This window comes from Natrix helvetica (assembly GCF_964273705.1).
Source record: "Natrix helvetica genome assembly, chromosome: 7".
Taxonomy (NCBI): Eukaryota; Metazoa; Chordata; class Lepidosauria; order Squamata; family Natricidae; genus Natrix; species Natrix helvetica.
This window is the reverse complement of record NC_138558.1, coordinates 23,892,572-23,913,400: the sequence shown is the minus strand read 5'-3', so window position 1 is coordinate 23,913,400 and position 20,829 is coordinate 23,892,572. Positions and strand designations below refer to the sequence as shown.

The window sequence follows — 20,829 nt, the reverse complement described above, 5'->3', positions numbered from 1 at the left end:
CTAGTTAACAAATTTTAGGGAAAAACAACAGCCTTCAGAAAATTTTCAGCATCTGTTTTTTTTTTAATTTGACCTTACAAATGTTTAAATGTCAACTTTTCTAATTGATTTCCTTTTATATAATTATAAACTTCAAAATATTTAAAAGTTATATTAATTAAAGCAAATGTGAATAGTAGTTTTCTGAATATTGCCTTTACTGACACATTATGAAAGCATATTATAACATGGACAAATACAATCTATTTAATTGCTATGGGTTGTAATTCTAGTAGCAAAGTTTGGTTTTTGAGCCAAACTGAACAAAAGTAGTGGGCCATGTAAATTTTTGTGTGCATTAGGTTAATAAATACTTCAGGTGTTTCAACATACTAAGTTTATATTATAAACAGAGACTTGGTTCAAACAAATAAACCTTGAAAACAAGAAGATATCAGATTGGCCATGTGACCATTTAATAATAAATAGTGTTAGGTAATAGTGAAACAAAATATTCAGTGGAAAAACTTTAGCATAACAACTTAAATGCCAAAGGAAAGCAAAAATGATATTCATCAGCAAATGCATCATATCTATCTCAATGTTTTAGTGAATGCAATTTTAAAAAAACATTGAAAAATTATTTTCAAGACACCATTTAGATGACACTAAAGCCAGGAAGTATGAATTGCTGTTCTTCTTGATCTGAAATGCTTATTTCAATTTATTATTCTTTAATGCATTGTATTGAATGTTCATATGCATATGTATTTCAGTAACCATCACAACAGAATATTGACAATTCTACTGCTATTTTGCGCAGAAGGCATTTTAATCCAGGAGAGGCTTTCATTAGCAGAATGATAATTGTTGTTTTCCCCTTTTCCCTGAAGGCTTCTGTATCACTCCCAAGCTGTTCTGAAAGGGAACTTAATGAACTAGGTTAAATCTGGGGGAAAGGCAAAACAGGCAGAAGGGAAGCACCAAATTCATTTATTTTCCTTTTCTTGTAATAGGAACCTCAAAGGCTCCTGTCAACAGATAGATATAGACTGGTTACAACCGCTTCAAAATTTTGAGGTGCTGTTTCAGTGCTGAAAATTGTTATTAGACCACTATCTTTACTAAGTGATATGCTATCTTTTCAACTGTTGTCTGAAAGATGGTCAATATTTGCTGCGATTTCAGACTCACCATATAATTCATCTATCGAGCATTAACTGTTAATGTTCAAAAAATGTGTCCAGTACATCTGTCACAAAGTCATGCAAACTAATTGACCAGTAGAAAATAAATAATCCTTTTGACATATGTATGTTATTTTAACAATAAATTAGTTTACCTCTTCTCTTTTAGGACATTGATGACATTAGTAAACATTATTTCTAGCTTACAGTATCATCAGGTAAAATAGGTTTTATTTTCATATATAAAATTACCACATTAAAAAAAAAAGTTAACAGAGGATAGCATGTACTGGTACATACAGTGTACTGGCAGATACAGTGGCAGTATGGGGTCATAATATAATTCATTCCCATGAAAGAATATAAAAGATCACATTCTGTTCTGGTTTTACCAGTTATATGTAACAGGCCTTATATATGCACCAGTTGGATTTAACTCCTCTACCTGCCAATTTCTGTCACTCTCAGCTTGAGAGACCAGTATTGTTCATTTTACCTTTTTTTTTTGCTCATCGAACTGCAGAAATCTGAAGCTGATATTTTGTTTCAGAGTTTCTGTGGGTGAGTGATATTTAACAACAGATGGTGTGATGTGTACTTTGGCACCTCTTAATCTCATTAAGAAGCCAACATCCTGGTTCTTTTCCTCAGGAAGTATTATACTGGCACTGGAGTGTCTTCAAATGCCAAGGTCTACTAATACTGAAGAGTGGGATGAAACTGTACAATATGACTATTAATTTTTTTTTACCAACGGATAGCTATTATTGTCTAATGGCTACAAAAGTCTTTTCTCAGATCAATTGCACAGAGTCTGTTCCACTTCTTCAATAAACAATCTAAGTCATCTTGAGAGCTTTGGTTATAGCATAAGTGTTTTGGTAAAAAGAAAAAATAATATGCATGTTTTTGCCTTCATCTTCTTCAGGTGGATTTTTCATTGTCCTCTCCCGTTTTCTGCACACGGGAATATTTTTTGCAGGAAGACTTGAAACAACCAGGAGGCCATGTTACTGGCCAAGAGAAACTGCAAGGGACTGAGCCTTGTACATTCTTCTCAAAGAAATTGAATATTGGATACCACCAGGCTCGAGACAGAAAGTTAGTCTGTGATGATATTTTCAAGTTCTGTATTAAGAAAAAAGTATTAAAATCATGTTTAGATTGCATTAAAAACAGAGTTCCAGCCACCAGAAATATTCTTTTCCTTAAACTGAAAGCACTGTCACTGTATCATCTGTTTGGTTAAAGTCTGTTTAACACAACAAAATACTGTAAATGTATTCTTTTCTCACCTACTATTAGAAATTGTATTTTTGTGTAAAATTTTAAGGTCCCGCTTTGGTAAAAAAAAGGAATATTTAGCCCTCTTTGTATTGCTGCTTTCCTGTGAAGAGCTCAAAGAGCTACTTGGTTTATGCTTGGCATTTCTGAGCAACTGAGCTTAGTTATGACCTTCTTAATTTCATATATGTGGCTCCTGATAATTACTTTATGCACTTTGGCTTATGGTTGAACATATGCGTATGGTTGAACATATATATCTCAAGCTCAACATTTAAAATTCATTTTAACATTTAAAGTTGGCACGCCTGCTCCTTACCTTTTCGTTAGCCATTGCATGATACCACCAGAAGAGTCTAGTTGTGATAAAATAAGCAATGACAACATCTACAGTGTAATGCTCATGTCCTACCAGGATACAGATTATTCCAGCAACACTCATACACCAGCAAATCAAGTGATACCACCAAAAGTGACGAGGTGAATCTGTTAAAAAAAAATCATATAAAACATGGGTAATCATATTCTATTCTGGAGACTACAGTTCAAAATTACAGTTGTATTCAAGAGTCTTACCAGGTGACTGGAGAAGGACAAATAGTGTTGCTATCTTCAATACTGGGAAAAGGGAGACCTAAGTAATTATAGGTACAACCAAATATGTATATGCATAAATGTGTGTATATGCATGCACATGCACACACACCTCTGAAATAGGTTATTAAACAGAATGTATGTGAGAATTTTGAAAAGAATCCATTGCTTGGCAGCAGCCAGCATAGTCTTATCAAGAAAAACATGCTAAAACAAACTGATTTCCTTTTTTGATAGATTGACCACTTTAGCTATACAGAGAAATGCCAATAGATAAACTGTACATGACTTCAGGAATGTAATCAACAAGGTCTTCCATGAAAATCTAATAGAAACATCAATGGACCAGCTAGATACAGAGCTGGTTGAACAAACATATCTAACAGGTGTACATTAGTGAGTCAGAGTGGTTTACTGCAGAGTTTTGTACTGTTCAAAGCATGCTACTGGATGATAATATATATTTTAAATGACTCAAACATAGAGGTATAAAACCACTTTAAATGGCAGTGTCAAGGTTCAAGAGGCATATGACAAGTTGCAACAATAGGTAGAAACCAGCAAGATAAGTCCAGTAAATGGGTAGGAATAAACAAAGGTATGAGCCTAGGGTGGAAAGGACTACATTCGACAGTGGTATGCATGAAAAGAATCCAGGTGGACCACGTGCCGAACTTGAGTCAGCCTAGGATGTGATGCAATTACAAAAGAAAAAAAAGTGTGGGAGGGGATGGAATGGAATCCTAGGCTGTATCATTAGAAGTATGAAATCAAGCTAACAAGAAGTCATTGTTCTTTCTACTCTGTACTGGTCAGACTGTGCTTAGAATATTGCATCATCCACCTTTGGGCACCATAGTTTAGAGGACATTCTGAAACAAGTCCAAAAAGCCATTAAGATGATGAGGGCCCTGGAATGAAAAACTTAAGAGGAATGATTATAAGCTACACATATGTTCAGCCTAGAGAACAGAGGACAGTGGTGGTGGGATTTTTAATTCTTAGTGTTTTCCTAGAAGCATATGGTCTGCTTTTTTCCAGAACAACTAAATGTACATTCATTGGTTGCACGAGGAATTGTACCAGGTAATGAGGTTTTAATAGCTGCCAGCTGATGTAAGGTTGTAAACTGTAATCTGTAAACTGATGCAATGAGGATGATTCAGCAATACAGGTATCGCCTGTTTAAGTAAAAGTCATTTACTGATTTAAGATCTCTCTCTCTCTCTCTCTCTCTCTCTCTCTCTCCTCTCTCTCTCCTCTCTCTCTCTCTCTCTCTCTCTCTCTCTCTCTCTCTCTCTCTCTCTCTCTCTCTCTCTCTCTCTCTCTCTCTCTCTCTCTCTCTCTCTCTCTCTCTCTATATATATATATATATATATATATATATATATATATATATATATATATATATATATATATATATATATATATCCATCCATCCATCCATCCATCCATCCATCCATCCATCCATCCATCCATCCATTACAGCAGTGCTTCTCAATTATTTTCTGTCATGCCCCCCCTAGGAAGAAGAAAACATTTCGCACCCCCTCCCCCCGCGCGACTGTAAATAGTCTAATTTGTCTATAAAATTGTTATAAGTACACCTCTGCATAACATAGCACACCGGTCTTTCCTCGACTCCCACCGTAGTCACATGCTTTCTTTCCTCTTTCCCTCTTACTTGTCTATCCTTCCTTCCACCCTCCCTTCCTCCTTCCCTTCCTTCCTGCCTCCCTTCCAGTTCCCTCCTTCCTCTTTCCCCCTGCCTGCCTGCCTTCTTTCCTCTTTCCCTATCCTCCTATCCTTCCTTTCTCCCTCCCTCCTTCCCTGCCTCCCTTCCAGTTCCATTCTTCCCTCCTTCCTTCTGCCTCCTTCCTGTCTGCTTGCCTTCTTTCCTCTTTCCCTCTTGCTTGTCTATCCTTCCTTCCACCCTCCCTTCCTCCTTCCCTTCCTTCCTGCCTCCCTTCCAGTTCCCTCCTTCCTCTTTCCCCCTGCCTGCCTGCCTTCTTTCCTCTTTCCCTATCCTCCTATCCTTCCTTTCTCCCTCCCTCCTTCCCTGCCTCCCTTCCAGTTCCATTCTTCCCTCCTTCCTTCTGCCTCCTTCCTGCCTGCTTGCCTTCTTTCCTCTTTCCCTCTTGCTTGTCTATCCTTACTCCCTCCTCCCTTTCTTCCCTCCCTCCCTGCCAGCAGCTCCTCCAGCATCCCAGCTGGAAGCAGCAGCACAACAGTCGCCGTTACCAGGGGCGAAGGGGTGGGGGTGGCAAGATTGGGCGACCGCCGCCCCTTTGTCCCTTCCCCAACAGCGGCTGTTGCGCTTCCGCTTCCAGACGGAATGTTGGCGGTGGAGCTGCTGGCGGGGAGGCGAGCTACCTGCATAAAGACGCCGCTGAGGGCATGGCAGAATATATCCCGGCTTGAAGTGGCAGCGCTGGGGACTGCTCAGAGACTCATCAGAGCCGCGGGCTGGAGCTGTGCAAAAAGTCTGCTTGGGCTGGGGGGGGGAGGGAGGGAAGCCTGGGACAGCCATGCTTCCCTCCCTCCCACTCTCGCCCGAGCAGGCTTCTTGCACAGATCCAGCCCGCGGCTCTGATGAGTCTCTGAGCAGTCCCCAGCGCTGCCACTTCAAGCCGGGATATATTATGCCTCGCCCACGCCGCCGCCGTTGCACCCAGATGGAAAGGGAGCCTTCGCGCCCCCCTTTACGGAGCCTCACGCCCCCCCAGGGGGGCGCGCCCCACTATTTGAGAACCGCTGCATTACAGGGTGTTTCTCTCTCTCAATGTGTATCTCATTTCTCTCCTTGTGTCCGTAGCTGAGTGGTAAGGGATTTATCTACTTGTGTTTGTCTGTATATAGTTCTGTATATATAAATCATTGTTAATTGTATAAAGGCTCTGTGTGCTGTGGTTTGCTCCTGGGTTTATCTCATAATACTAGTCACACTGCCATAACTATGACAAATTGACTGACTAGTTTATTGCCCAAACCCAACATCATAGACTGAGAATGACTGGCCCAAAGTTAACCAGGACTAGTCATAGACTTTTAAAGGGAGAATACAACTCACAGTCTTCTAGTTTCTAGCCTGGTGCTGGCATTAAACATTTTTGTGAAAATATTTTTATTTTTGAAAAAATGCAAATATTGAAACTTACATTCTTTGATAAATAGGTAAGTGAGTGTTAAGATTACAGTGTGTCCACTGAATAGAAAATCTCCACATAGGATATGTGAGCCTGTTATAGACAGACCACCTCCTGTAATTAGTTGCAGAATTCGATGAATTTTAGCTTGAGAATCACCATTTAGCTAGAATTAAGTAAAAAAAAGAGGGGGAATTGTTAAAGGGTACATTTGACAGGATAAAACATTTCAACACAAATTAAAATTAAAACAAAATGCATAAAAATACACAAAATAATTTATCTATAACATTTTATAGTATCTCTGTGAAAATGAGCAAAGAGGTTCACAACAATTAAAAGCCAATGGAGCATCATTATTTATTATATGAAGCAAACCATTTGGATCCTTGGCAGACAAGTTTTAGTCCAGGATACAGTGTAGAAACTGTACTGGTTATACATATGGATGATCTTTGGAGAAGCTGGGTTTGGGGAAAAGTAACCTTGGTATTCTTTGATCTCTTAAAGGCCTTCAGTCCATAGCATCCTTCTCTGGTGGGCTGGAATAAGGGGAGACATTGTCTTACAATGAATCTCCTCCTTTCTAAAAGATCAATTCCAGTTGGTAGGGAAGGGGAAATCTACTTGTAGGCCTTTAATTTATGGACTGCCTCAGAATTCTCTTTTTACTCCAGTTCTCATTAATAGTTACATAAAATTGCTGAGGGAGGCCATCAGTAAAGATTAAGCTTGGTGTCATCAGTAGATGATAATACCTAGTTAGACATCTCAATTCTGGGATGCATCGGCAGTATGGAAATTCTGACCCAGATGTGCTTGTCAGAATAACACTAAGTTGATCAGCCTGCTGATCCCAGAGAAATACTCTTTTTCAATCTGAACTGAGTTTTGTTTCCCTGTTCAGAAGTAATTCATAATTTGGTGCTCCTCTTAATTCAGAGTTTCTCCTCACTAAGCAGATGGCTAAGACAGCTTTTGTACAGCTACATTTTGTGCATCAATTGTGGCTTCTGATGGATCAAGAGGCTCTTTTCACAGTCACTCACACCCTAGTCACTTGCTATTTGAAATACTATAATGAACTGCCCTTGAAGAACATTTAGAAGCTGCACCTGGTACATAAAATGGCACCCTAGAGTGTGATGGGTTTTTCCTGATATACAGGACCTAAATGACTCTGTTGCTTCAAAAACTGTACTGGCTGACAATTAGCTTTCATGTGCAATTCAAAGTGCCAGTTGTCACCTTTAAGGCTCTACATGGCTTTGGCCTTAGTTATCTAAGACTGCCTTCTCCTATATTCATTTGTTAATGTGACCAGACTTAATACGGTCAAATCCCTCCTGGTTATTATCTTTATGAAACTGCTATCTGAGAAGGTCTTGGAAGCAGGCTGATAGCTTTCTCCCTTTCCTTGAAACTCCCTCTAAGTGGAGATTTCAAGACCTCACTGTCCCTCCAGAGCTGTCAAAATGTATCTGCTCCATCTTGTACAGCAGTGGTGGGATTCTTTTTTTTTTTTTACTACCGGTTCTGTGGGTGTGACTTGGTGGGCATGGCATGGCTTGGTGAGCATGGCAGGGGAAGGATACTGTAAAAATCTCCATTCCCACCCCACTCTAGGGGAAGGATACTGCAAAATCCCCATTCCCTCCTGATCAGCTGGGACTCGGGAGGCAGAGAATAGATGGGGGTAGGGCCAATCAGAGGTGGTATTTACCGGTTCTCCGAACTACTCAAAATTTCCGCTACCAGTTCTCCAGAACTGGTCAGAACCTGCTGAATACCACCTTTGTTGTACAGGCAGAAGGGATGCTTTGATTAGAACTGGAATTTGTGACCACATGGCTTTTGCTTTCTCAATTTTTAATATTTTGATTTTGCCATTTAGAAAAAAATGTAGATGGAGGTGTCAGGTCTTTCCTGAAAGCTTTCAAACTTGGGAAGCATACAAATGAAATAGCATAATGATATCTATGAAACTATTACAACTACATGCTAATAAATTTACCTTTGGAGCACACTGAAAATGCATTCCAGGTACAGGTAAAGTGGTGACATACATGGTAATGCATCTATAGAGGTACAAAGTTCCCAATATAAAAAAGAACCTTCGTCCTACTATTGATCTGAAATATAAACACAAACATATTGAGGTAAGAATTCGTGAGACATAATGCTAGCAATATACCATATTCCTATGAAAAAAGGTTGTTACAATGGCAGTTATAACACAGTGGAATAAAATTTATTTTAAAAAATATGAAGAACCACTTCCTAATCCAAAGTTATGTTTTGGTTATATTAGTTTCAGAAAGGTGAGGGGGGGAAATCTACAATAATACCTTTCTTCTATATTTAGCTGGTGGCTATGAAAATCATAACATTGGACCTGTTTTGCACAACACAATCTTAGATATTACAGTAATATAAAACGACATCTGAGCATTTCATGGTAGAATTTTGGATTGTCAACAGTTAGCAGCATGCATACTTAGCATACTTAGCTTTTAAATAATAGGAAAAAAAGAAAAACCTGCTACATTTCTGATTTTCTACTCTGTCTTAATGGAGAAGGCCCTTGAATGAGTTATTTCAATAGTATTATGAGCTGTGTTGGGATTCACATTTTTTTACTACTGGTTCTGTGGGCGTGGCTTGGTGAGTGTGGCTTGGTGGGTGTGGCAGGGGAAGAATACTGTAAAATCTCCATTCCTACCCTCCTCAGAGAATAGATGGGGACGGGGACGGGGCCAGTCAGAGGTGATATTTACTAGTTCTCTGAACTACTCAAGATTTCCACTACAGGTTTTCCAGAACTGGTCAGGGCCTGCTGAATACCACCTCTGATTATGAGGTACCCTATCTCTCCAAAATATTGAGATGGGAAACAATCACCTTGCTTTGACCAATGCATTTTTTGGATAGGGTGAAGTAAGGAAGTATTTTCATTTAGGAATGCGTGAACAGAGGTAGTATTCTACCGGTGTGGACTGGATCACCAGAACTAGTAGCGAAAATCATGGGTGGCTCTGCCCACCCACGCCTGGCTCTATGGCATCCCATTAAGGCCTTTTTTCCACCAAAAGTGCATGCGTGGAAGGATCAGTGCATGCATGGAGGTGGTGCATGTGAGGGAAGCACACACACACATTTGCGAACCGGTAGGGAAGGTAAGTGTGTACCACCCCTGTGCATAAACTATAAATTGTGCTCACTTTCTTTAAAGGTAACAGTATAATGCTACTGAAAACTATACAGCATTTAGTTAATGCAAATAATCTGTACTCTCATAAGAATTCAATTTATATAAACCATTACAGATTCTATTATTAATATATATCTTAATGTGGAAGCAAGAGTTATTTACACTCAACATTTTTTTTTATTTCTAAACATATGCTTACAGACATATCCATAACGTTGTTCTATTTCAGGGTAAGCAAGTTATGCAAAATGCAGAATAAAAGCAATAAACATTAAAGCAAAGAAATAGATAAAAACCATTCAATATCCTATTAATATCTTTCTATTCTTTTAAACAATCTTTGTTCTCACCCTGTTCACACCTTGCTTCATACATTCTCTTTTTCTTTCTTTAAACTTCCTATTCTTTATTTTTGATTACCTCATCAACTTCAACAAGAACAATCCTCTTGACTTTCTCTTTCCCCTTGTTGAATTAAACTTCCTCCTTCATATATTTGTCTGGCATTCAGTCCTAATTCATTATAAATCCAATCTGCCACAAAGTATTCCTTTCAAATTACTCATTTCTGTATTCCATTAAGCACCCATTCATTCTTTTTTATACATTTTATTAACATTTTCATACAAAATAAAAACTAACAAGAACTAATACTGGTATTTAGAATGAAAAAAGGAAAAATTTAAAATAGAAGAAAAAAGCAAAAGTAGAGGCACAGATATCAAAGAAAAGAAAAATTATAAAGAAGTGACTTCCAATTTTCTTTTGCAGCAGTTACAAATATAACCTCTTACTCTAAGGTTACAGCATTGTATACATTTAATCATAATCTAATATTTTTATTCTAATCAAAATCATATATCATTCATATCAATTTTTCTATTTACCATAAAAAGTCAGTAAGGGGTTAGCAGTAAATTTAGACAATGTCCTAGCACTAATTAAAGCAATCAAGTTGTCCATTTCAACAAGTTCCATCATTTTCACTATCCATTTCATATACATTGTGGGTAAAAACAAATCTTTTCACATATAATAGTCTCACTCAATCATCATATATAAAAATGAAGCTCCATAATTTTTCTAGCTGCTTATCCATCCAAAGTCACTGGTTTCAATGATATATGACCTTCTCTCCTTGTTTTTACATAGAGCTCATGTTCCCATTGCATTTATGTGTTGTGGCCCACCAGCGGAGCTGGCAGATTCAGACAGTGAGGAGATTTGGACAGTGAGGCAGAGAGGGGGCCAGAGCTGTATGCCAGTTATCAAATGCCTTCAGAGTCAGACATCAGTGAGGCAGACGAACAGCTGCAGCCTGTTCCCAATGTACGCATGCGCAGAGTTGCCAGACGAAGGGAAGAGCTAAAGAACAGGGGTCGACTTGGGAGTAAGGCCACCAGTGGACAATCAATGGCCCGTCTCAGAGGAAATAAAAGAGGAGTGAAAGAGGAGTGGAGTTTGAAGGAGACAATTAGTTCGATTAATTGGCTCATGACTCTCCGAGACTCCTTGCCAAGTTTTGCAGATATTGGCTTGGCAACTCTCTACGCCAGACAAGGTCTATGACTGTAAATCTTCCCTGGAAAGACTTTGCTGAATGTGAATGAGCAGAATTCACAGTAAATTAATTAAAAAGGTTTTTGTCAGGACCAGGAGTTTGCTTCATGCTCTTGGGAAGCTTAGGTCAGAACATTATGTTTCTATGAAATACCCAGTTTTAATACTGATATAACAAAATGAGGTCTATTGTGTTATTTCTGCATACTTTTAGCAAATATTCATTTCTCATAACAGATTACAAATTATCTACTCCCTTTCTGCCAGCATTTCCCCATCTTATCATTTCTTCACTCATTTTCCATCTTATTTACTAGGTTACACAAATTCATCTTTCTGCTCTACTTTTTTGTCAATTATGTGTAACTCATAATTGTTCATTGAAATCTTCCTTGTCAAACATAGTTACATTCATCTTAGGTACATTAATGTTTACATCTATGCTCCTTGTTGCATCATACAGTCTAACATTCATGACAAATCATCTGCTTTCAGTTAAAATAATACAGCATAATCTACATACAAAAGTACATGCACATCCATGCATCCAACCAACATACCTCAAATTACCCTACAAATATTTTATATATTCACACATAAAGGCCAACACACATCCAATAAACATTCCACTTATATTGCTCTTAGGGTGTGGTTGCACAGTGGTTAGAATACAGTATTGCAAGATAACTCAGCTCACTACCAGGAATTCAATTCTGACCAGCTCAAAGTTGACTCAACATTCTATCCTTCTGAGGTTGGTGGAATAAGGACCCAGATTGTTGGGGGTAATATGCTGACTCTGTAAACTACTTGGAGAGGGCTGTAAAGTACTATGAAGCATTATATAAGTCTAAGTGCTATTCCTATAGTAATCAGCAATCAACATTCATTCCATATTCATGCAAAACATTCAGTACTTCAAGCCTACTCATATTATTATATGCTTTCTCTAAATCAACAAACCTATGAAAAACTTTTTTCCATGTACATATTTCTCAATGCGCAACTTGAGAGCAAAAATGTTGCTTGCATATATCCTTCTGGCACAAAGCCATACTGCACTTGTCAAATGTTATTGTCACCTCTTGTAACTCAATCAAAACATTGCCAAAGTCTTTCCTTAAAAAAAATTTTTTTTTGCATGTATTCTTACTTTGTACAAGGAGAAGAGTAATGGCATTCTTCCCATCATCAAGCATTGATGCAGTTTTCATGTGTGATAAGCAACTGACACAATCATTCCTTAAGCAAATTACACCCACATTTTAACATTGTTCCAGATGTAGCATGTGCCCAGAGTTATTGAAATTCAGGTGGCATACTAGTTTAAATCATCATTATCATCACCATCATCATATTCATATCTATATGTTCACCACTGCCATTTTCAACATAATCCCAGCATTTATGATAGGCTTTTTATCAAATATTTTGAAACAAACTTTTATATAATTTGCCTCAATCCCACTCTTTAACATATTTATTTTTTCAATACTGATCTATTAACTACTTCTAGCATTACCTCATTTCAGTTTCATCTGAAATTATTTCAGCATTTTTATTTTTCTCTTATTCTCATTTTTTGTAGCAATAACCATTTGTCTTACCAAAATGATCTATTTCTTGGTCATTAAGCTAGTCACTAAATTGTCAAGCAAACCACATAGTCGTAAACTTGAGCTATTTTATCCAATGGGCATTTTTGCCATTAAATAGCATAAAATGATGCAAAATGCAATTACAAGACTGTGGGATTCTACAACTGGTTGTAAATGCAAATAGACTGCCCAACACCCACAAATGATCACATGACCACAGGGGTGATGCTGCAGTGTGTATAAATAATCCTAAATCAAGAACTACCTGTAGATCATTTTCATTCAGATCTATTACAATCTTCCCCTTTCTCTTAGTTTCACATACCCACAATATATCCCTTTATTTTCATCTGCTAATTCTTTTCTTCATGCCTATTATCATTTTTTTACATTCCAAGTCACAACTCGCTATATGCCATAATCCTCATAAATATCGATACTAGATCGATATTGATCTCTGCCATTCATCATGGCTTCTACCAATTAAGGCTTTATTTATAGGTTCATATCTATATAAATTTCTACATCATACAAGTGAATAAATTAATAAAATAGGCTAAATTCCCAAACTTACTTTGATAAGCACGGTTTCAGCACATTCTATCCAGCATTCCGCCAATCCAAGCAAAACCCAATTTTACCCAAATCTGTTAATCTTATTCTGTGCAAATTACAATTAATAATCTATAAATTAGCTAGCCATATATTGTCCACATCTCTCCAACTTGAAGGTATTTGCTATATTTTAACATTCAGAATGCAGATTCTTTATTTCTATGATTACATTACTGCAATTGCAAAAATCTTCGTTAGCATCTCAAATCTATTGATTTTTACACCCCTGTAGATCATGGTATACAGTGCATTTAAAAACATCTAAAGTTCTCTGTTTCCATAATAAGAAAAATAAAAGAAAAATATATATACTTACTTGTATTTAAGAAACAACCATTGGATTATCCATATTCCAACAAGGATAATTCCATTTATTTCTGATACAGAAAAAGCCCATTCCACACGATCAATATAATCAAAAAATTTATCTGGCAATGGAGGGCTGAGCTCCTTGGGAGGTACCCTCTCATGTACCACTGTGATCATGACAGTTGTTAAAACTAAATTGAAGACAGCATATACAAAGGCAATGCCTGTTTTCCACCATTCCAAAGGAAACTTGCTTCTAGAGTCAGTGGGCATGGAAATTTGTATGTATTCTGGATAGTTTTTAGCACCTTTTCGCAAACCATTGGATAAACTCTTTGGTTTGTTGCTGCCATTCTTGTTTTCCTCACTAACAGCCAGAGCAGGTCGAGCATAACCATTGGAAGTTTCACTGGTCTGGCCTTCCATATGTTCTTCAAGCTTTGCTGTCTCTATGGTATCCATCAGGTTTAATATGTGTGATTAATGGATTCTAGTTGGATTTCCAAAAAATAGCTTCCACTTCTTTTTTTAAAGTCTTCCTCATCCACTTTCACCCACTTTTATTCTTTTAACAAAGCATACAGAAACTATAGGTTCCACTTTGAGCTACAGCTTTGGTTCTTCGGTAGATTTTTCTTTTAAGGATCATCAACATGCTACCTGAAATTACATTTAGCATACAATAATTAGCACTGTTAGACATATATCCACGTATAGATCATTTTGCACTATAAAAGATATATAACAAATGTATATATATATATGGCAGGTGAGTGTGCTAATGTGTGCAACTCCACTTATCCAAATGGAGCTGCACACACGAGAACACTTGCACGCTCAAAAGCTCGCACGCTGCTTGTGCAGAACCATCCCTTCTGCCCCCAAGGTTAGGGGTTGTTGGTCTAGAACCTAGCACCCTGCATGCTTACTGTTACTCGGCATTGGGAATACATAACACCAATTCTGCAATCCCTGCACTGGTTGCCAATTGGTTTCTGGATACATTTAAAATGCTGATGCTGACTGATAAGACACTTTATGGCTTGGCATCTGAAACAGCCTACTCCAAGCAGAATCACCCTGAGCCATTAATTTCTGCAGGGAAACACTTGTAATCCCATACTTTTAGAAGGAAAAGTGTGGGCAAGGCTAAGAGGCATTGTTTTTCCATGGTAGTGCCAATATTTTAGAATCCCTTCAGACTCGCTCTCTCTCAGAAGGCTTTCAGAGAAAACTAAAAATGGAAATCCAAAATAGCATTTAATAATTTAAATGTTATTCAAAACATTAAGCATGCTCAAAACATTGTGCCACCTTTTTAGTTTGTCTTTGTTCTTGGGGGTTTTTATTATTATTTTTAATCAAATCATAGATGCTTTCACTTTTGTATATTAGAATAAGAGAAAAACAGAATTGGAAGGGACCTTGGAAGTATTATGTACTCTGTAAGATGTTGAAAGTCATTAGATTTAAGTTTAAAGGGTATAAGTTTAAATAAATAAATATAGAAATGACTACTGTTACTTTTAATTGAATTAGTTATGTCCTTATATTGCACAGTACAAAATGATTTTTGCAAACATCTTTATATTTGTTGGCTTAATATACATAGGTAGCATTTAAAAAAAATATGTTCAGGCATTTAAAAAATGAAACACAATTGCATTGTACTTTTGCTTTGACCATAGGCTATTTTAGGACAAATGACTGATCTCCAAGTACAGCTTTCAAGACATTGGAGAATACAATCAGATCAAGGCAGAGCGAAGTCTTACCTCAAACCAAGCACTTTCCTTTGTATTATAATCTATAAACATTAGCTATAAATCATTGTTTCATTTTATAAGAGATAAACAGTAAACTGATACAACTAATGAGTCACATAAACCATTATAATGGAACGTACATTCAGATGAGATGCTAAAGGCTGGAAACATAGTGGATTTCTTTCATGGTGTAGCTGCCCTCATAATTCATGCTATGTTTTGATACCCTCAACATATATGCTTCTGAATAGGCTATCTGAACTGTGACATACATATGTACAAACCCATTAAAGGTAGTCCCTGATTAACAGCAGCAATTGGGGCTGAAATTGCTGTCACTAAATAATGCAGTCATAAAGTGCAATGTCATATGACCATGCCACTTAATAATTGCAGTTCTGACACTTCTGGTTGCTTGTTAAGCGAATCCCACAAAGTTAAGCAAATCTCATCTAGTTAACATTTGCAACATCCATTCTACTTTCTGTTTCTGTGGACGACGGACATGCTGTCCGCCGCTCGCCGTCCCGGTGCCCCCCCCCCCGATCAAGGGGGGGACAAGATGCCTTGTAGGGGCGTCTTGCCGAGGAGGCGGCTTGCTGGACCCACCTGGAGCAGCGGCGGCTGCAGGGAGGCTGCCAGCTTTGCCCTAGGCACTGAGAGGCTTTTGGGGGGGGGGGTGCTTGCCAAGCGTGCTTTCGTCCGGAGGAGATCGGAAGAAAATGCTTCATTTGAAGGCAACAGCAGAAATGCGGTGAGGAGGGAACACACACCCCCGGGGTCTTTTATTTACTCCCTTTGAACAACTAAGTAAATGAGGATTAGCAGTATCCTTAAGACTCTTTGATCTCTACGAAGTGTTAAGATTGGAGAAAGGGGCTTTTTCTCCCCCCCTTCTCGGAAAAGCGGCTTTACACTATCTCTCTTACAGAGAGAGAATTAGGGAAAAAAATCCTTTGATATTCACTTCTTTCAAGCAATGGGCTAATGACCTTCTTTAACAATTGCGGAAGGAAGAAAGTGAGCTGACCTTAAAAGCTACGAATGGAAACTTTCTAAATGACTGTTCTCCGTTCCCTGGGGAAGGCTGAGCCAAAATGGCGTATCATCCCACGTTCATGTTGTTGTTACAAATGAACTGAAGGAAGGAAGAAAGTGAGCTGACCTTAAAAGCTACGAATGGAAACTTTCTAAATGACTGTTCTCTGTTCCCTGGGGAAGGCTGAGCCAAAATGGCGTTTCATCCCACGTTCCCAATTTTTGGACTGGAATTATAAAACCTGCGTGAACCCTAGACGAATCTCTTTATACAATCCCTTGGATTGGGGAAAATTGAATATAACCAGAGGGGAGCTGTATTGAAGATCGATATCCCACACTGGACTTTGCCTGTCTCCTGGTCCCGCCCGGCGGCGCATCCCTACAGACACCATTTTTTTCTTGCTTTGAACTATAACTTTTCCTGAACTTTGAAATGCCTCCAAAAAAGCCTCCACCCAAACCAGTGTCGGCTCCATCTTCTGCTGTTTCAAGCCCGGTTCCCCCACAAACACAATTAACTTCCTTTTTGCAACCAAAAGCTTCTGAGGGGGAACAGCCGTCTCAAGATACGTTCCACCAAATGTTTCAGACACTCTTAAAGGGACAGGACAAAATAAAAAAGCAGCTGGCGGACTTAAAGGAAGAACTCAGACAGAATCAACAACAGACTGTACAAAATAGCCAAAAAATAAATGCTTTGGAGGAGAATGCTGTGGGGGTGGGAGAAGAGATGAAGGCTTTACAAAAAAAAAAATACTGGATTTGAGAGCTACTTGGAAAAAATGGAATTTGAAAGGATGTCTTTTTTTCTTAGGTTTCAAAATATACCTGAAACAGAGGGTGAAGACTTAAGAGAGACTATGATAACAATTTTAGCAGATTATATTAAAAGAGATAGGCAACAGCTAGCGTGGGATATTGACCTGATATATAGAATTAATTCAGCATATGCCAGAATACACAATGTCCCAAGGGAGGTTCATGTTAAATTCTTCAGAAAAACCACAAGAGATGAGATTCTAGGAGTTCAAAGGGGGGAACCTTTAAAATATAAGGATAAAGAAATAACCATTTTGAAACAGATACCAAAAAGAATAAGAGATAAGAGGAAGAAATTCTTCTTTATAATTAAAAAGTTATATGAAAAAAATATCTGGTTCCGGTGGTTAATTCCAGAAGGCCTGTTGATTTTCTGGGAGGGGGCCAGAGTGAGAATTAACACAGTGGTGGAGGCAGAAGCCTTCATGGAAAAACAGAAGGACCTCCTAGGTGAAACAAGAGACGGTGCACAAGACACGAAGGGGGGAGGAGCCTTGGCTCAGCCAACAGACAGGGGAGAGGAGACAGTAATGAAACTTAGGTCACAGAAATGAATTAAAAACATATTGCAATTGCTAATATAATGAAATGTAGAAGTGATATAAAATATGGTTGAAGATGCTAAAGAATTGAGTAAAATAACTGCTAATATAAATGTAACAATGATATTTTGATATATATAAAACATGAAAGAGATGTAAGATTCCGGGGAAGTACCACCTTCCGTATGATGTAGCTGTCAAAAAATTTTCTCCCACATTTATGTACCCTTTTCCCCAAAATACTTTAAAAAAAAACCAATAAAACTTTTGTTTATTAAAAAAAAACACATTTGCAACATCCTGCTGACTTCCCGATTGACTTTGCTTGTTGGAAGTGACAGTGAAGGTTGCAAATGGGCATCACATCACTTTGGGATATGCAATGTCATAATTACATGCTAGCCACCAATAACTCAGATCACAATTGCGTGACTGCAGGGTCTCTGTGTTAGCCGCAGCTACAAGGACTAGTTTCAAGTGTCACTCAGCACAATCATAAGTTGCTGAATGAGTGGTCATTAAACTAAACATTGTTCCATTCTGATGAAAGTAATGCTAGGCATGGCAGAAAAAAACATAATAATCCAGACGAATTTGTGGCATTAATATCGCTAAAAATATTGTTTATACCAATGCATCAGTATGTACGTTCATATTTTTGTATTCTTGCACGCTAATCATGCTTCTATCATAGTATTCCAATATAAATGAGAGCCAGCCAAATAGTGAATTTGGGCCAGTCCCTCTTTCTTAGCCTGCCTTGAAGATATAGAAAGGGGGAATACAATAATGAATAATAATTTTGTTTTTAAAATTCTCATCTCTTTTTGAGGGTGCTAACTTTACCCAACAGCACTTTTTATAATCTTTCCTCTTCTTTCAGTCCATCCACTCTATCTTCATATATTTATTTTGTATCTTGGTCTTTATTCACTCTTTTTACATGACTAAACTACTACAATGAATTTCTTTTTTTAAAAATAAAAAGTTTTTATTGGTTTTTACAAATATTTTGGGGGAAAGGGTACATAAGTGTGGAGAAAAGTTTTGACAGCTACATCATACGGAAGGTGGTGCTCCCCCGAGATCTTACATCACTCTCTTATTTTATATATATCAAAATATCATTACTACAATGAATTTCTTTTGTACAAAATCAACTTTTATTGATTTTGTATTTAGTCAATGTTCAGTCAATACCCATTCATTCCTGACCCCACCTCTTGTTTTGTCAACACACTTTTTCAGTATCTAATTTCCGTTGCATTCAACTTTCATGTTTCTGCTGATTTAATTCTCAATTCCATGTAGAAAAATGGGCAGAAACAAGCGGTTATATAGATGTTCACTTTTGACAAATATTCTTTTTTCACAATATATTATACACTATCTTTTAAGAAAATATTTACATAAAGTCATTTACTTGTTCTGATTTACATATCACATACAAACATATTATACAGGTTGCACATTAAACAAATTTACTTTACTTTATTTAGAATTTATAGACTGCCCCCTCTCCCCGAGGGGACTCGGGGCGGTGTACAGGCAGAAGCAAACAAACCACATTTATATTTTAACATTGGTTAAAATACTCTCTATACCTGGAGCTCTTCTATTTTTCAGGCATGAAACATTCATTACTCTTCATTAATTGATTCTGGGATGCTAACATACTATATATGGCATGTTTCAAATTCTCTCTTTGACCTTCCACTATTATTCCCAAATGTACTAAAATACTCCTTCCAGATTTCCTTCACTTAAGTTTCAAATTATTTCCTAACTTTTTTTTCTTAATTAATTTTGCATTGCTGGAAGTTCCTTCTTTAGACTTTTTCACTCCATTCCATTTTTTCTATTTTTTCTCAAAAATACACTTCAACTGTTTTTCTGCTTCTTTTAATCTTAACTTATCCTTGTCATTGATTACTTTTTATCAGTTTCTTTCTTTCAATAAATCTAATATAGTATATTTCTATCATTTTCCTTTGTTATATCCAGTGTGCCATAAGCACAACCAAGGCTCAGTTTTACTCTAATCACATTCATGTGATTAGAGAGTCATATCCTATCGTAAGATAGGATCTCCACCTAGAGACTATCATTCAAGTCAACATATTGTCTCATGCATCCAATCAACTCGATGATAAAAACGGAAAGCATGTATTTTATATTAGAGTAAGCATAGTCTTACCTGGATGTTAATTTCAAAAGATGCTGCTGGTAATATTCTTCTCCATGACAGTTATTTTATTTCTCAAATCTTTTGGCACCTGCATGAAAACATTGAAAGAGAAGTTGAAAGAGATGATAAGGGGATGCACTGATATAATTTGCAAATATGCTTTACTGCTTTTCATTTAATATACCGTAAGTAAGGCAATTCATGTTTTATACCATTGCCTGGGCAGGATAATTTAGCTGCATGAAGATTAAAAGGCAGTTTTACTATTTGTGGTTTTTTTCCCCCTCTTGTAAAAGTGATGCCTGTCACCTTCTAGAAAATACTGTATTCCTTCTAAGTAATTCTTATATCTAGTACAATAATTAGAGGCCTAAAATAATTTCTAATGCTGAAACTTCCTTCCGTCTGTAACAGTGAATTAGCTGGAACAAACCTTCCTGAAGCTTTTATAAATGACCTTGTTATAAATTGGCCTAACTTGGAAGTGATTTGGGAACTTCAGTTAGATTAAAATCAGAAAAATGAGTTGCCAATTGGGATTGGTTGATACAGTCACATTATTCTACTGCTTGGCCATCTGTACATGGTGAAAATCTGTTTCTAGGCCTTATTCAAAATACTAATACTGGTACTAACCTACAAAGCCTTAAACTCTGAGGCCTACAGCCCCTCCCTCCACATTTACTGAAGATCTTCACTTAACATCTTCTCCAGATACCCTCAACTGATGAGGGCAACTGATAAGGCAAAGTGGGTAAGATACAAAAGAAAGGCCTTTTCAGAGGTGGTTGATTAATGCTGTACCAAGGCATTCTCCTGATGCCTACATTATTGTATTTGCACTGTCAAATTAGCCTTTCTTTTCTCAAGAACCATGTAAGCATTTTAACAATTTAGTGTCTTATTACTATTTTATTATTATTTATTATTGTGATTTAATGCTGTATTTGTCCCATTACCATTGTTTTTCCGGCTGCCTGTTATAGTGTT

General features: G+C 37.4%; 1 protein-coding gene across 4 annotated transcripts in view; it reads right to left on the bottom strand.

The window, feature by feature from the left end:
• Nucleotides 1-433: 433 nt before the first annotated feature.
• The window catches only part of SGMS2 (sphingomyelin synthase 2), a 46,221-nt gene continuing 25,825 nt past the window's right edge, over nt 434-20,829 (bottom strand). For all 4 annotated transcript variants that reach the window (XM_081959238.1, XM_081959240.1, XM_081959237.1 and 1 more), the window contains exons 2-7: nt 19,849-19,927; nt 13,491-14,143; nt 8,205-8,322; nt 6,203-6,356; nt 2,770-2,936; nt 434-2,294 (exon numbers count right to left, since the gene is read on the bottom strand). In XM_081959238.1, the coding sequence (XP_081815364.1) occupies nt 2,091-2,294; nt 2,770-2,936; nt 6,203-6,356; nt 8,205-8,322; nt 13,491-13,945 (1,098 nt within the window). In that variant the 5' untranslated portion in view covers nt 13,946-14,143; nt 19,849-19,927 and the 3' untranslated portion in view covers nt 434-2,090. The remainder of the gene's footprint in view (nt 2,295-2,769; nt 2,937-6,202; nt 6,357-8,204; nt 8,323-13,490; nt 14,144-19,848; nt 19,928-20,829) is intronic.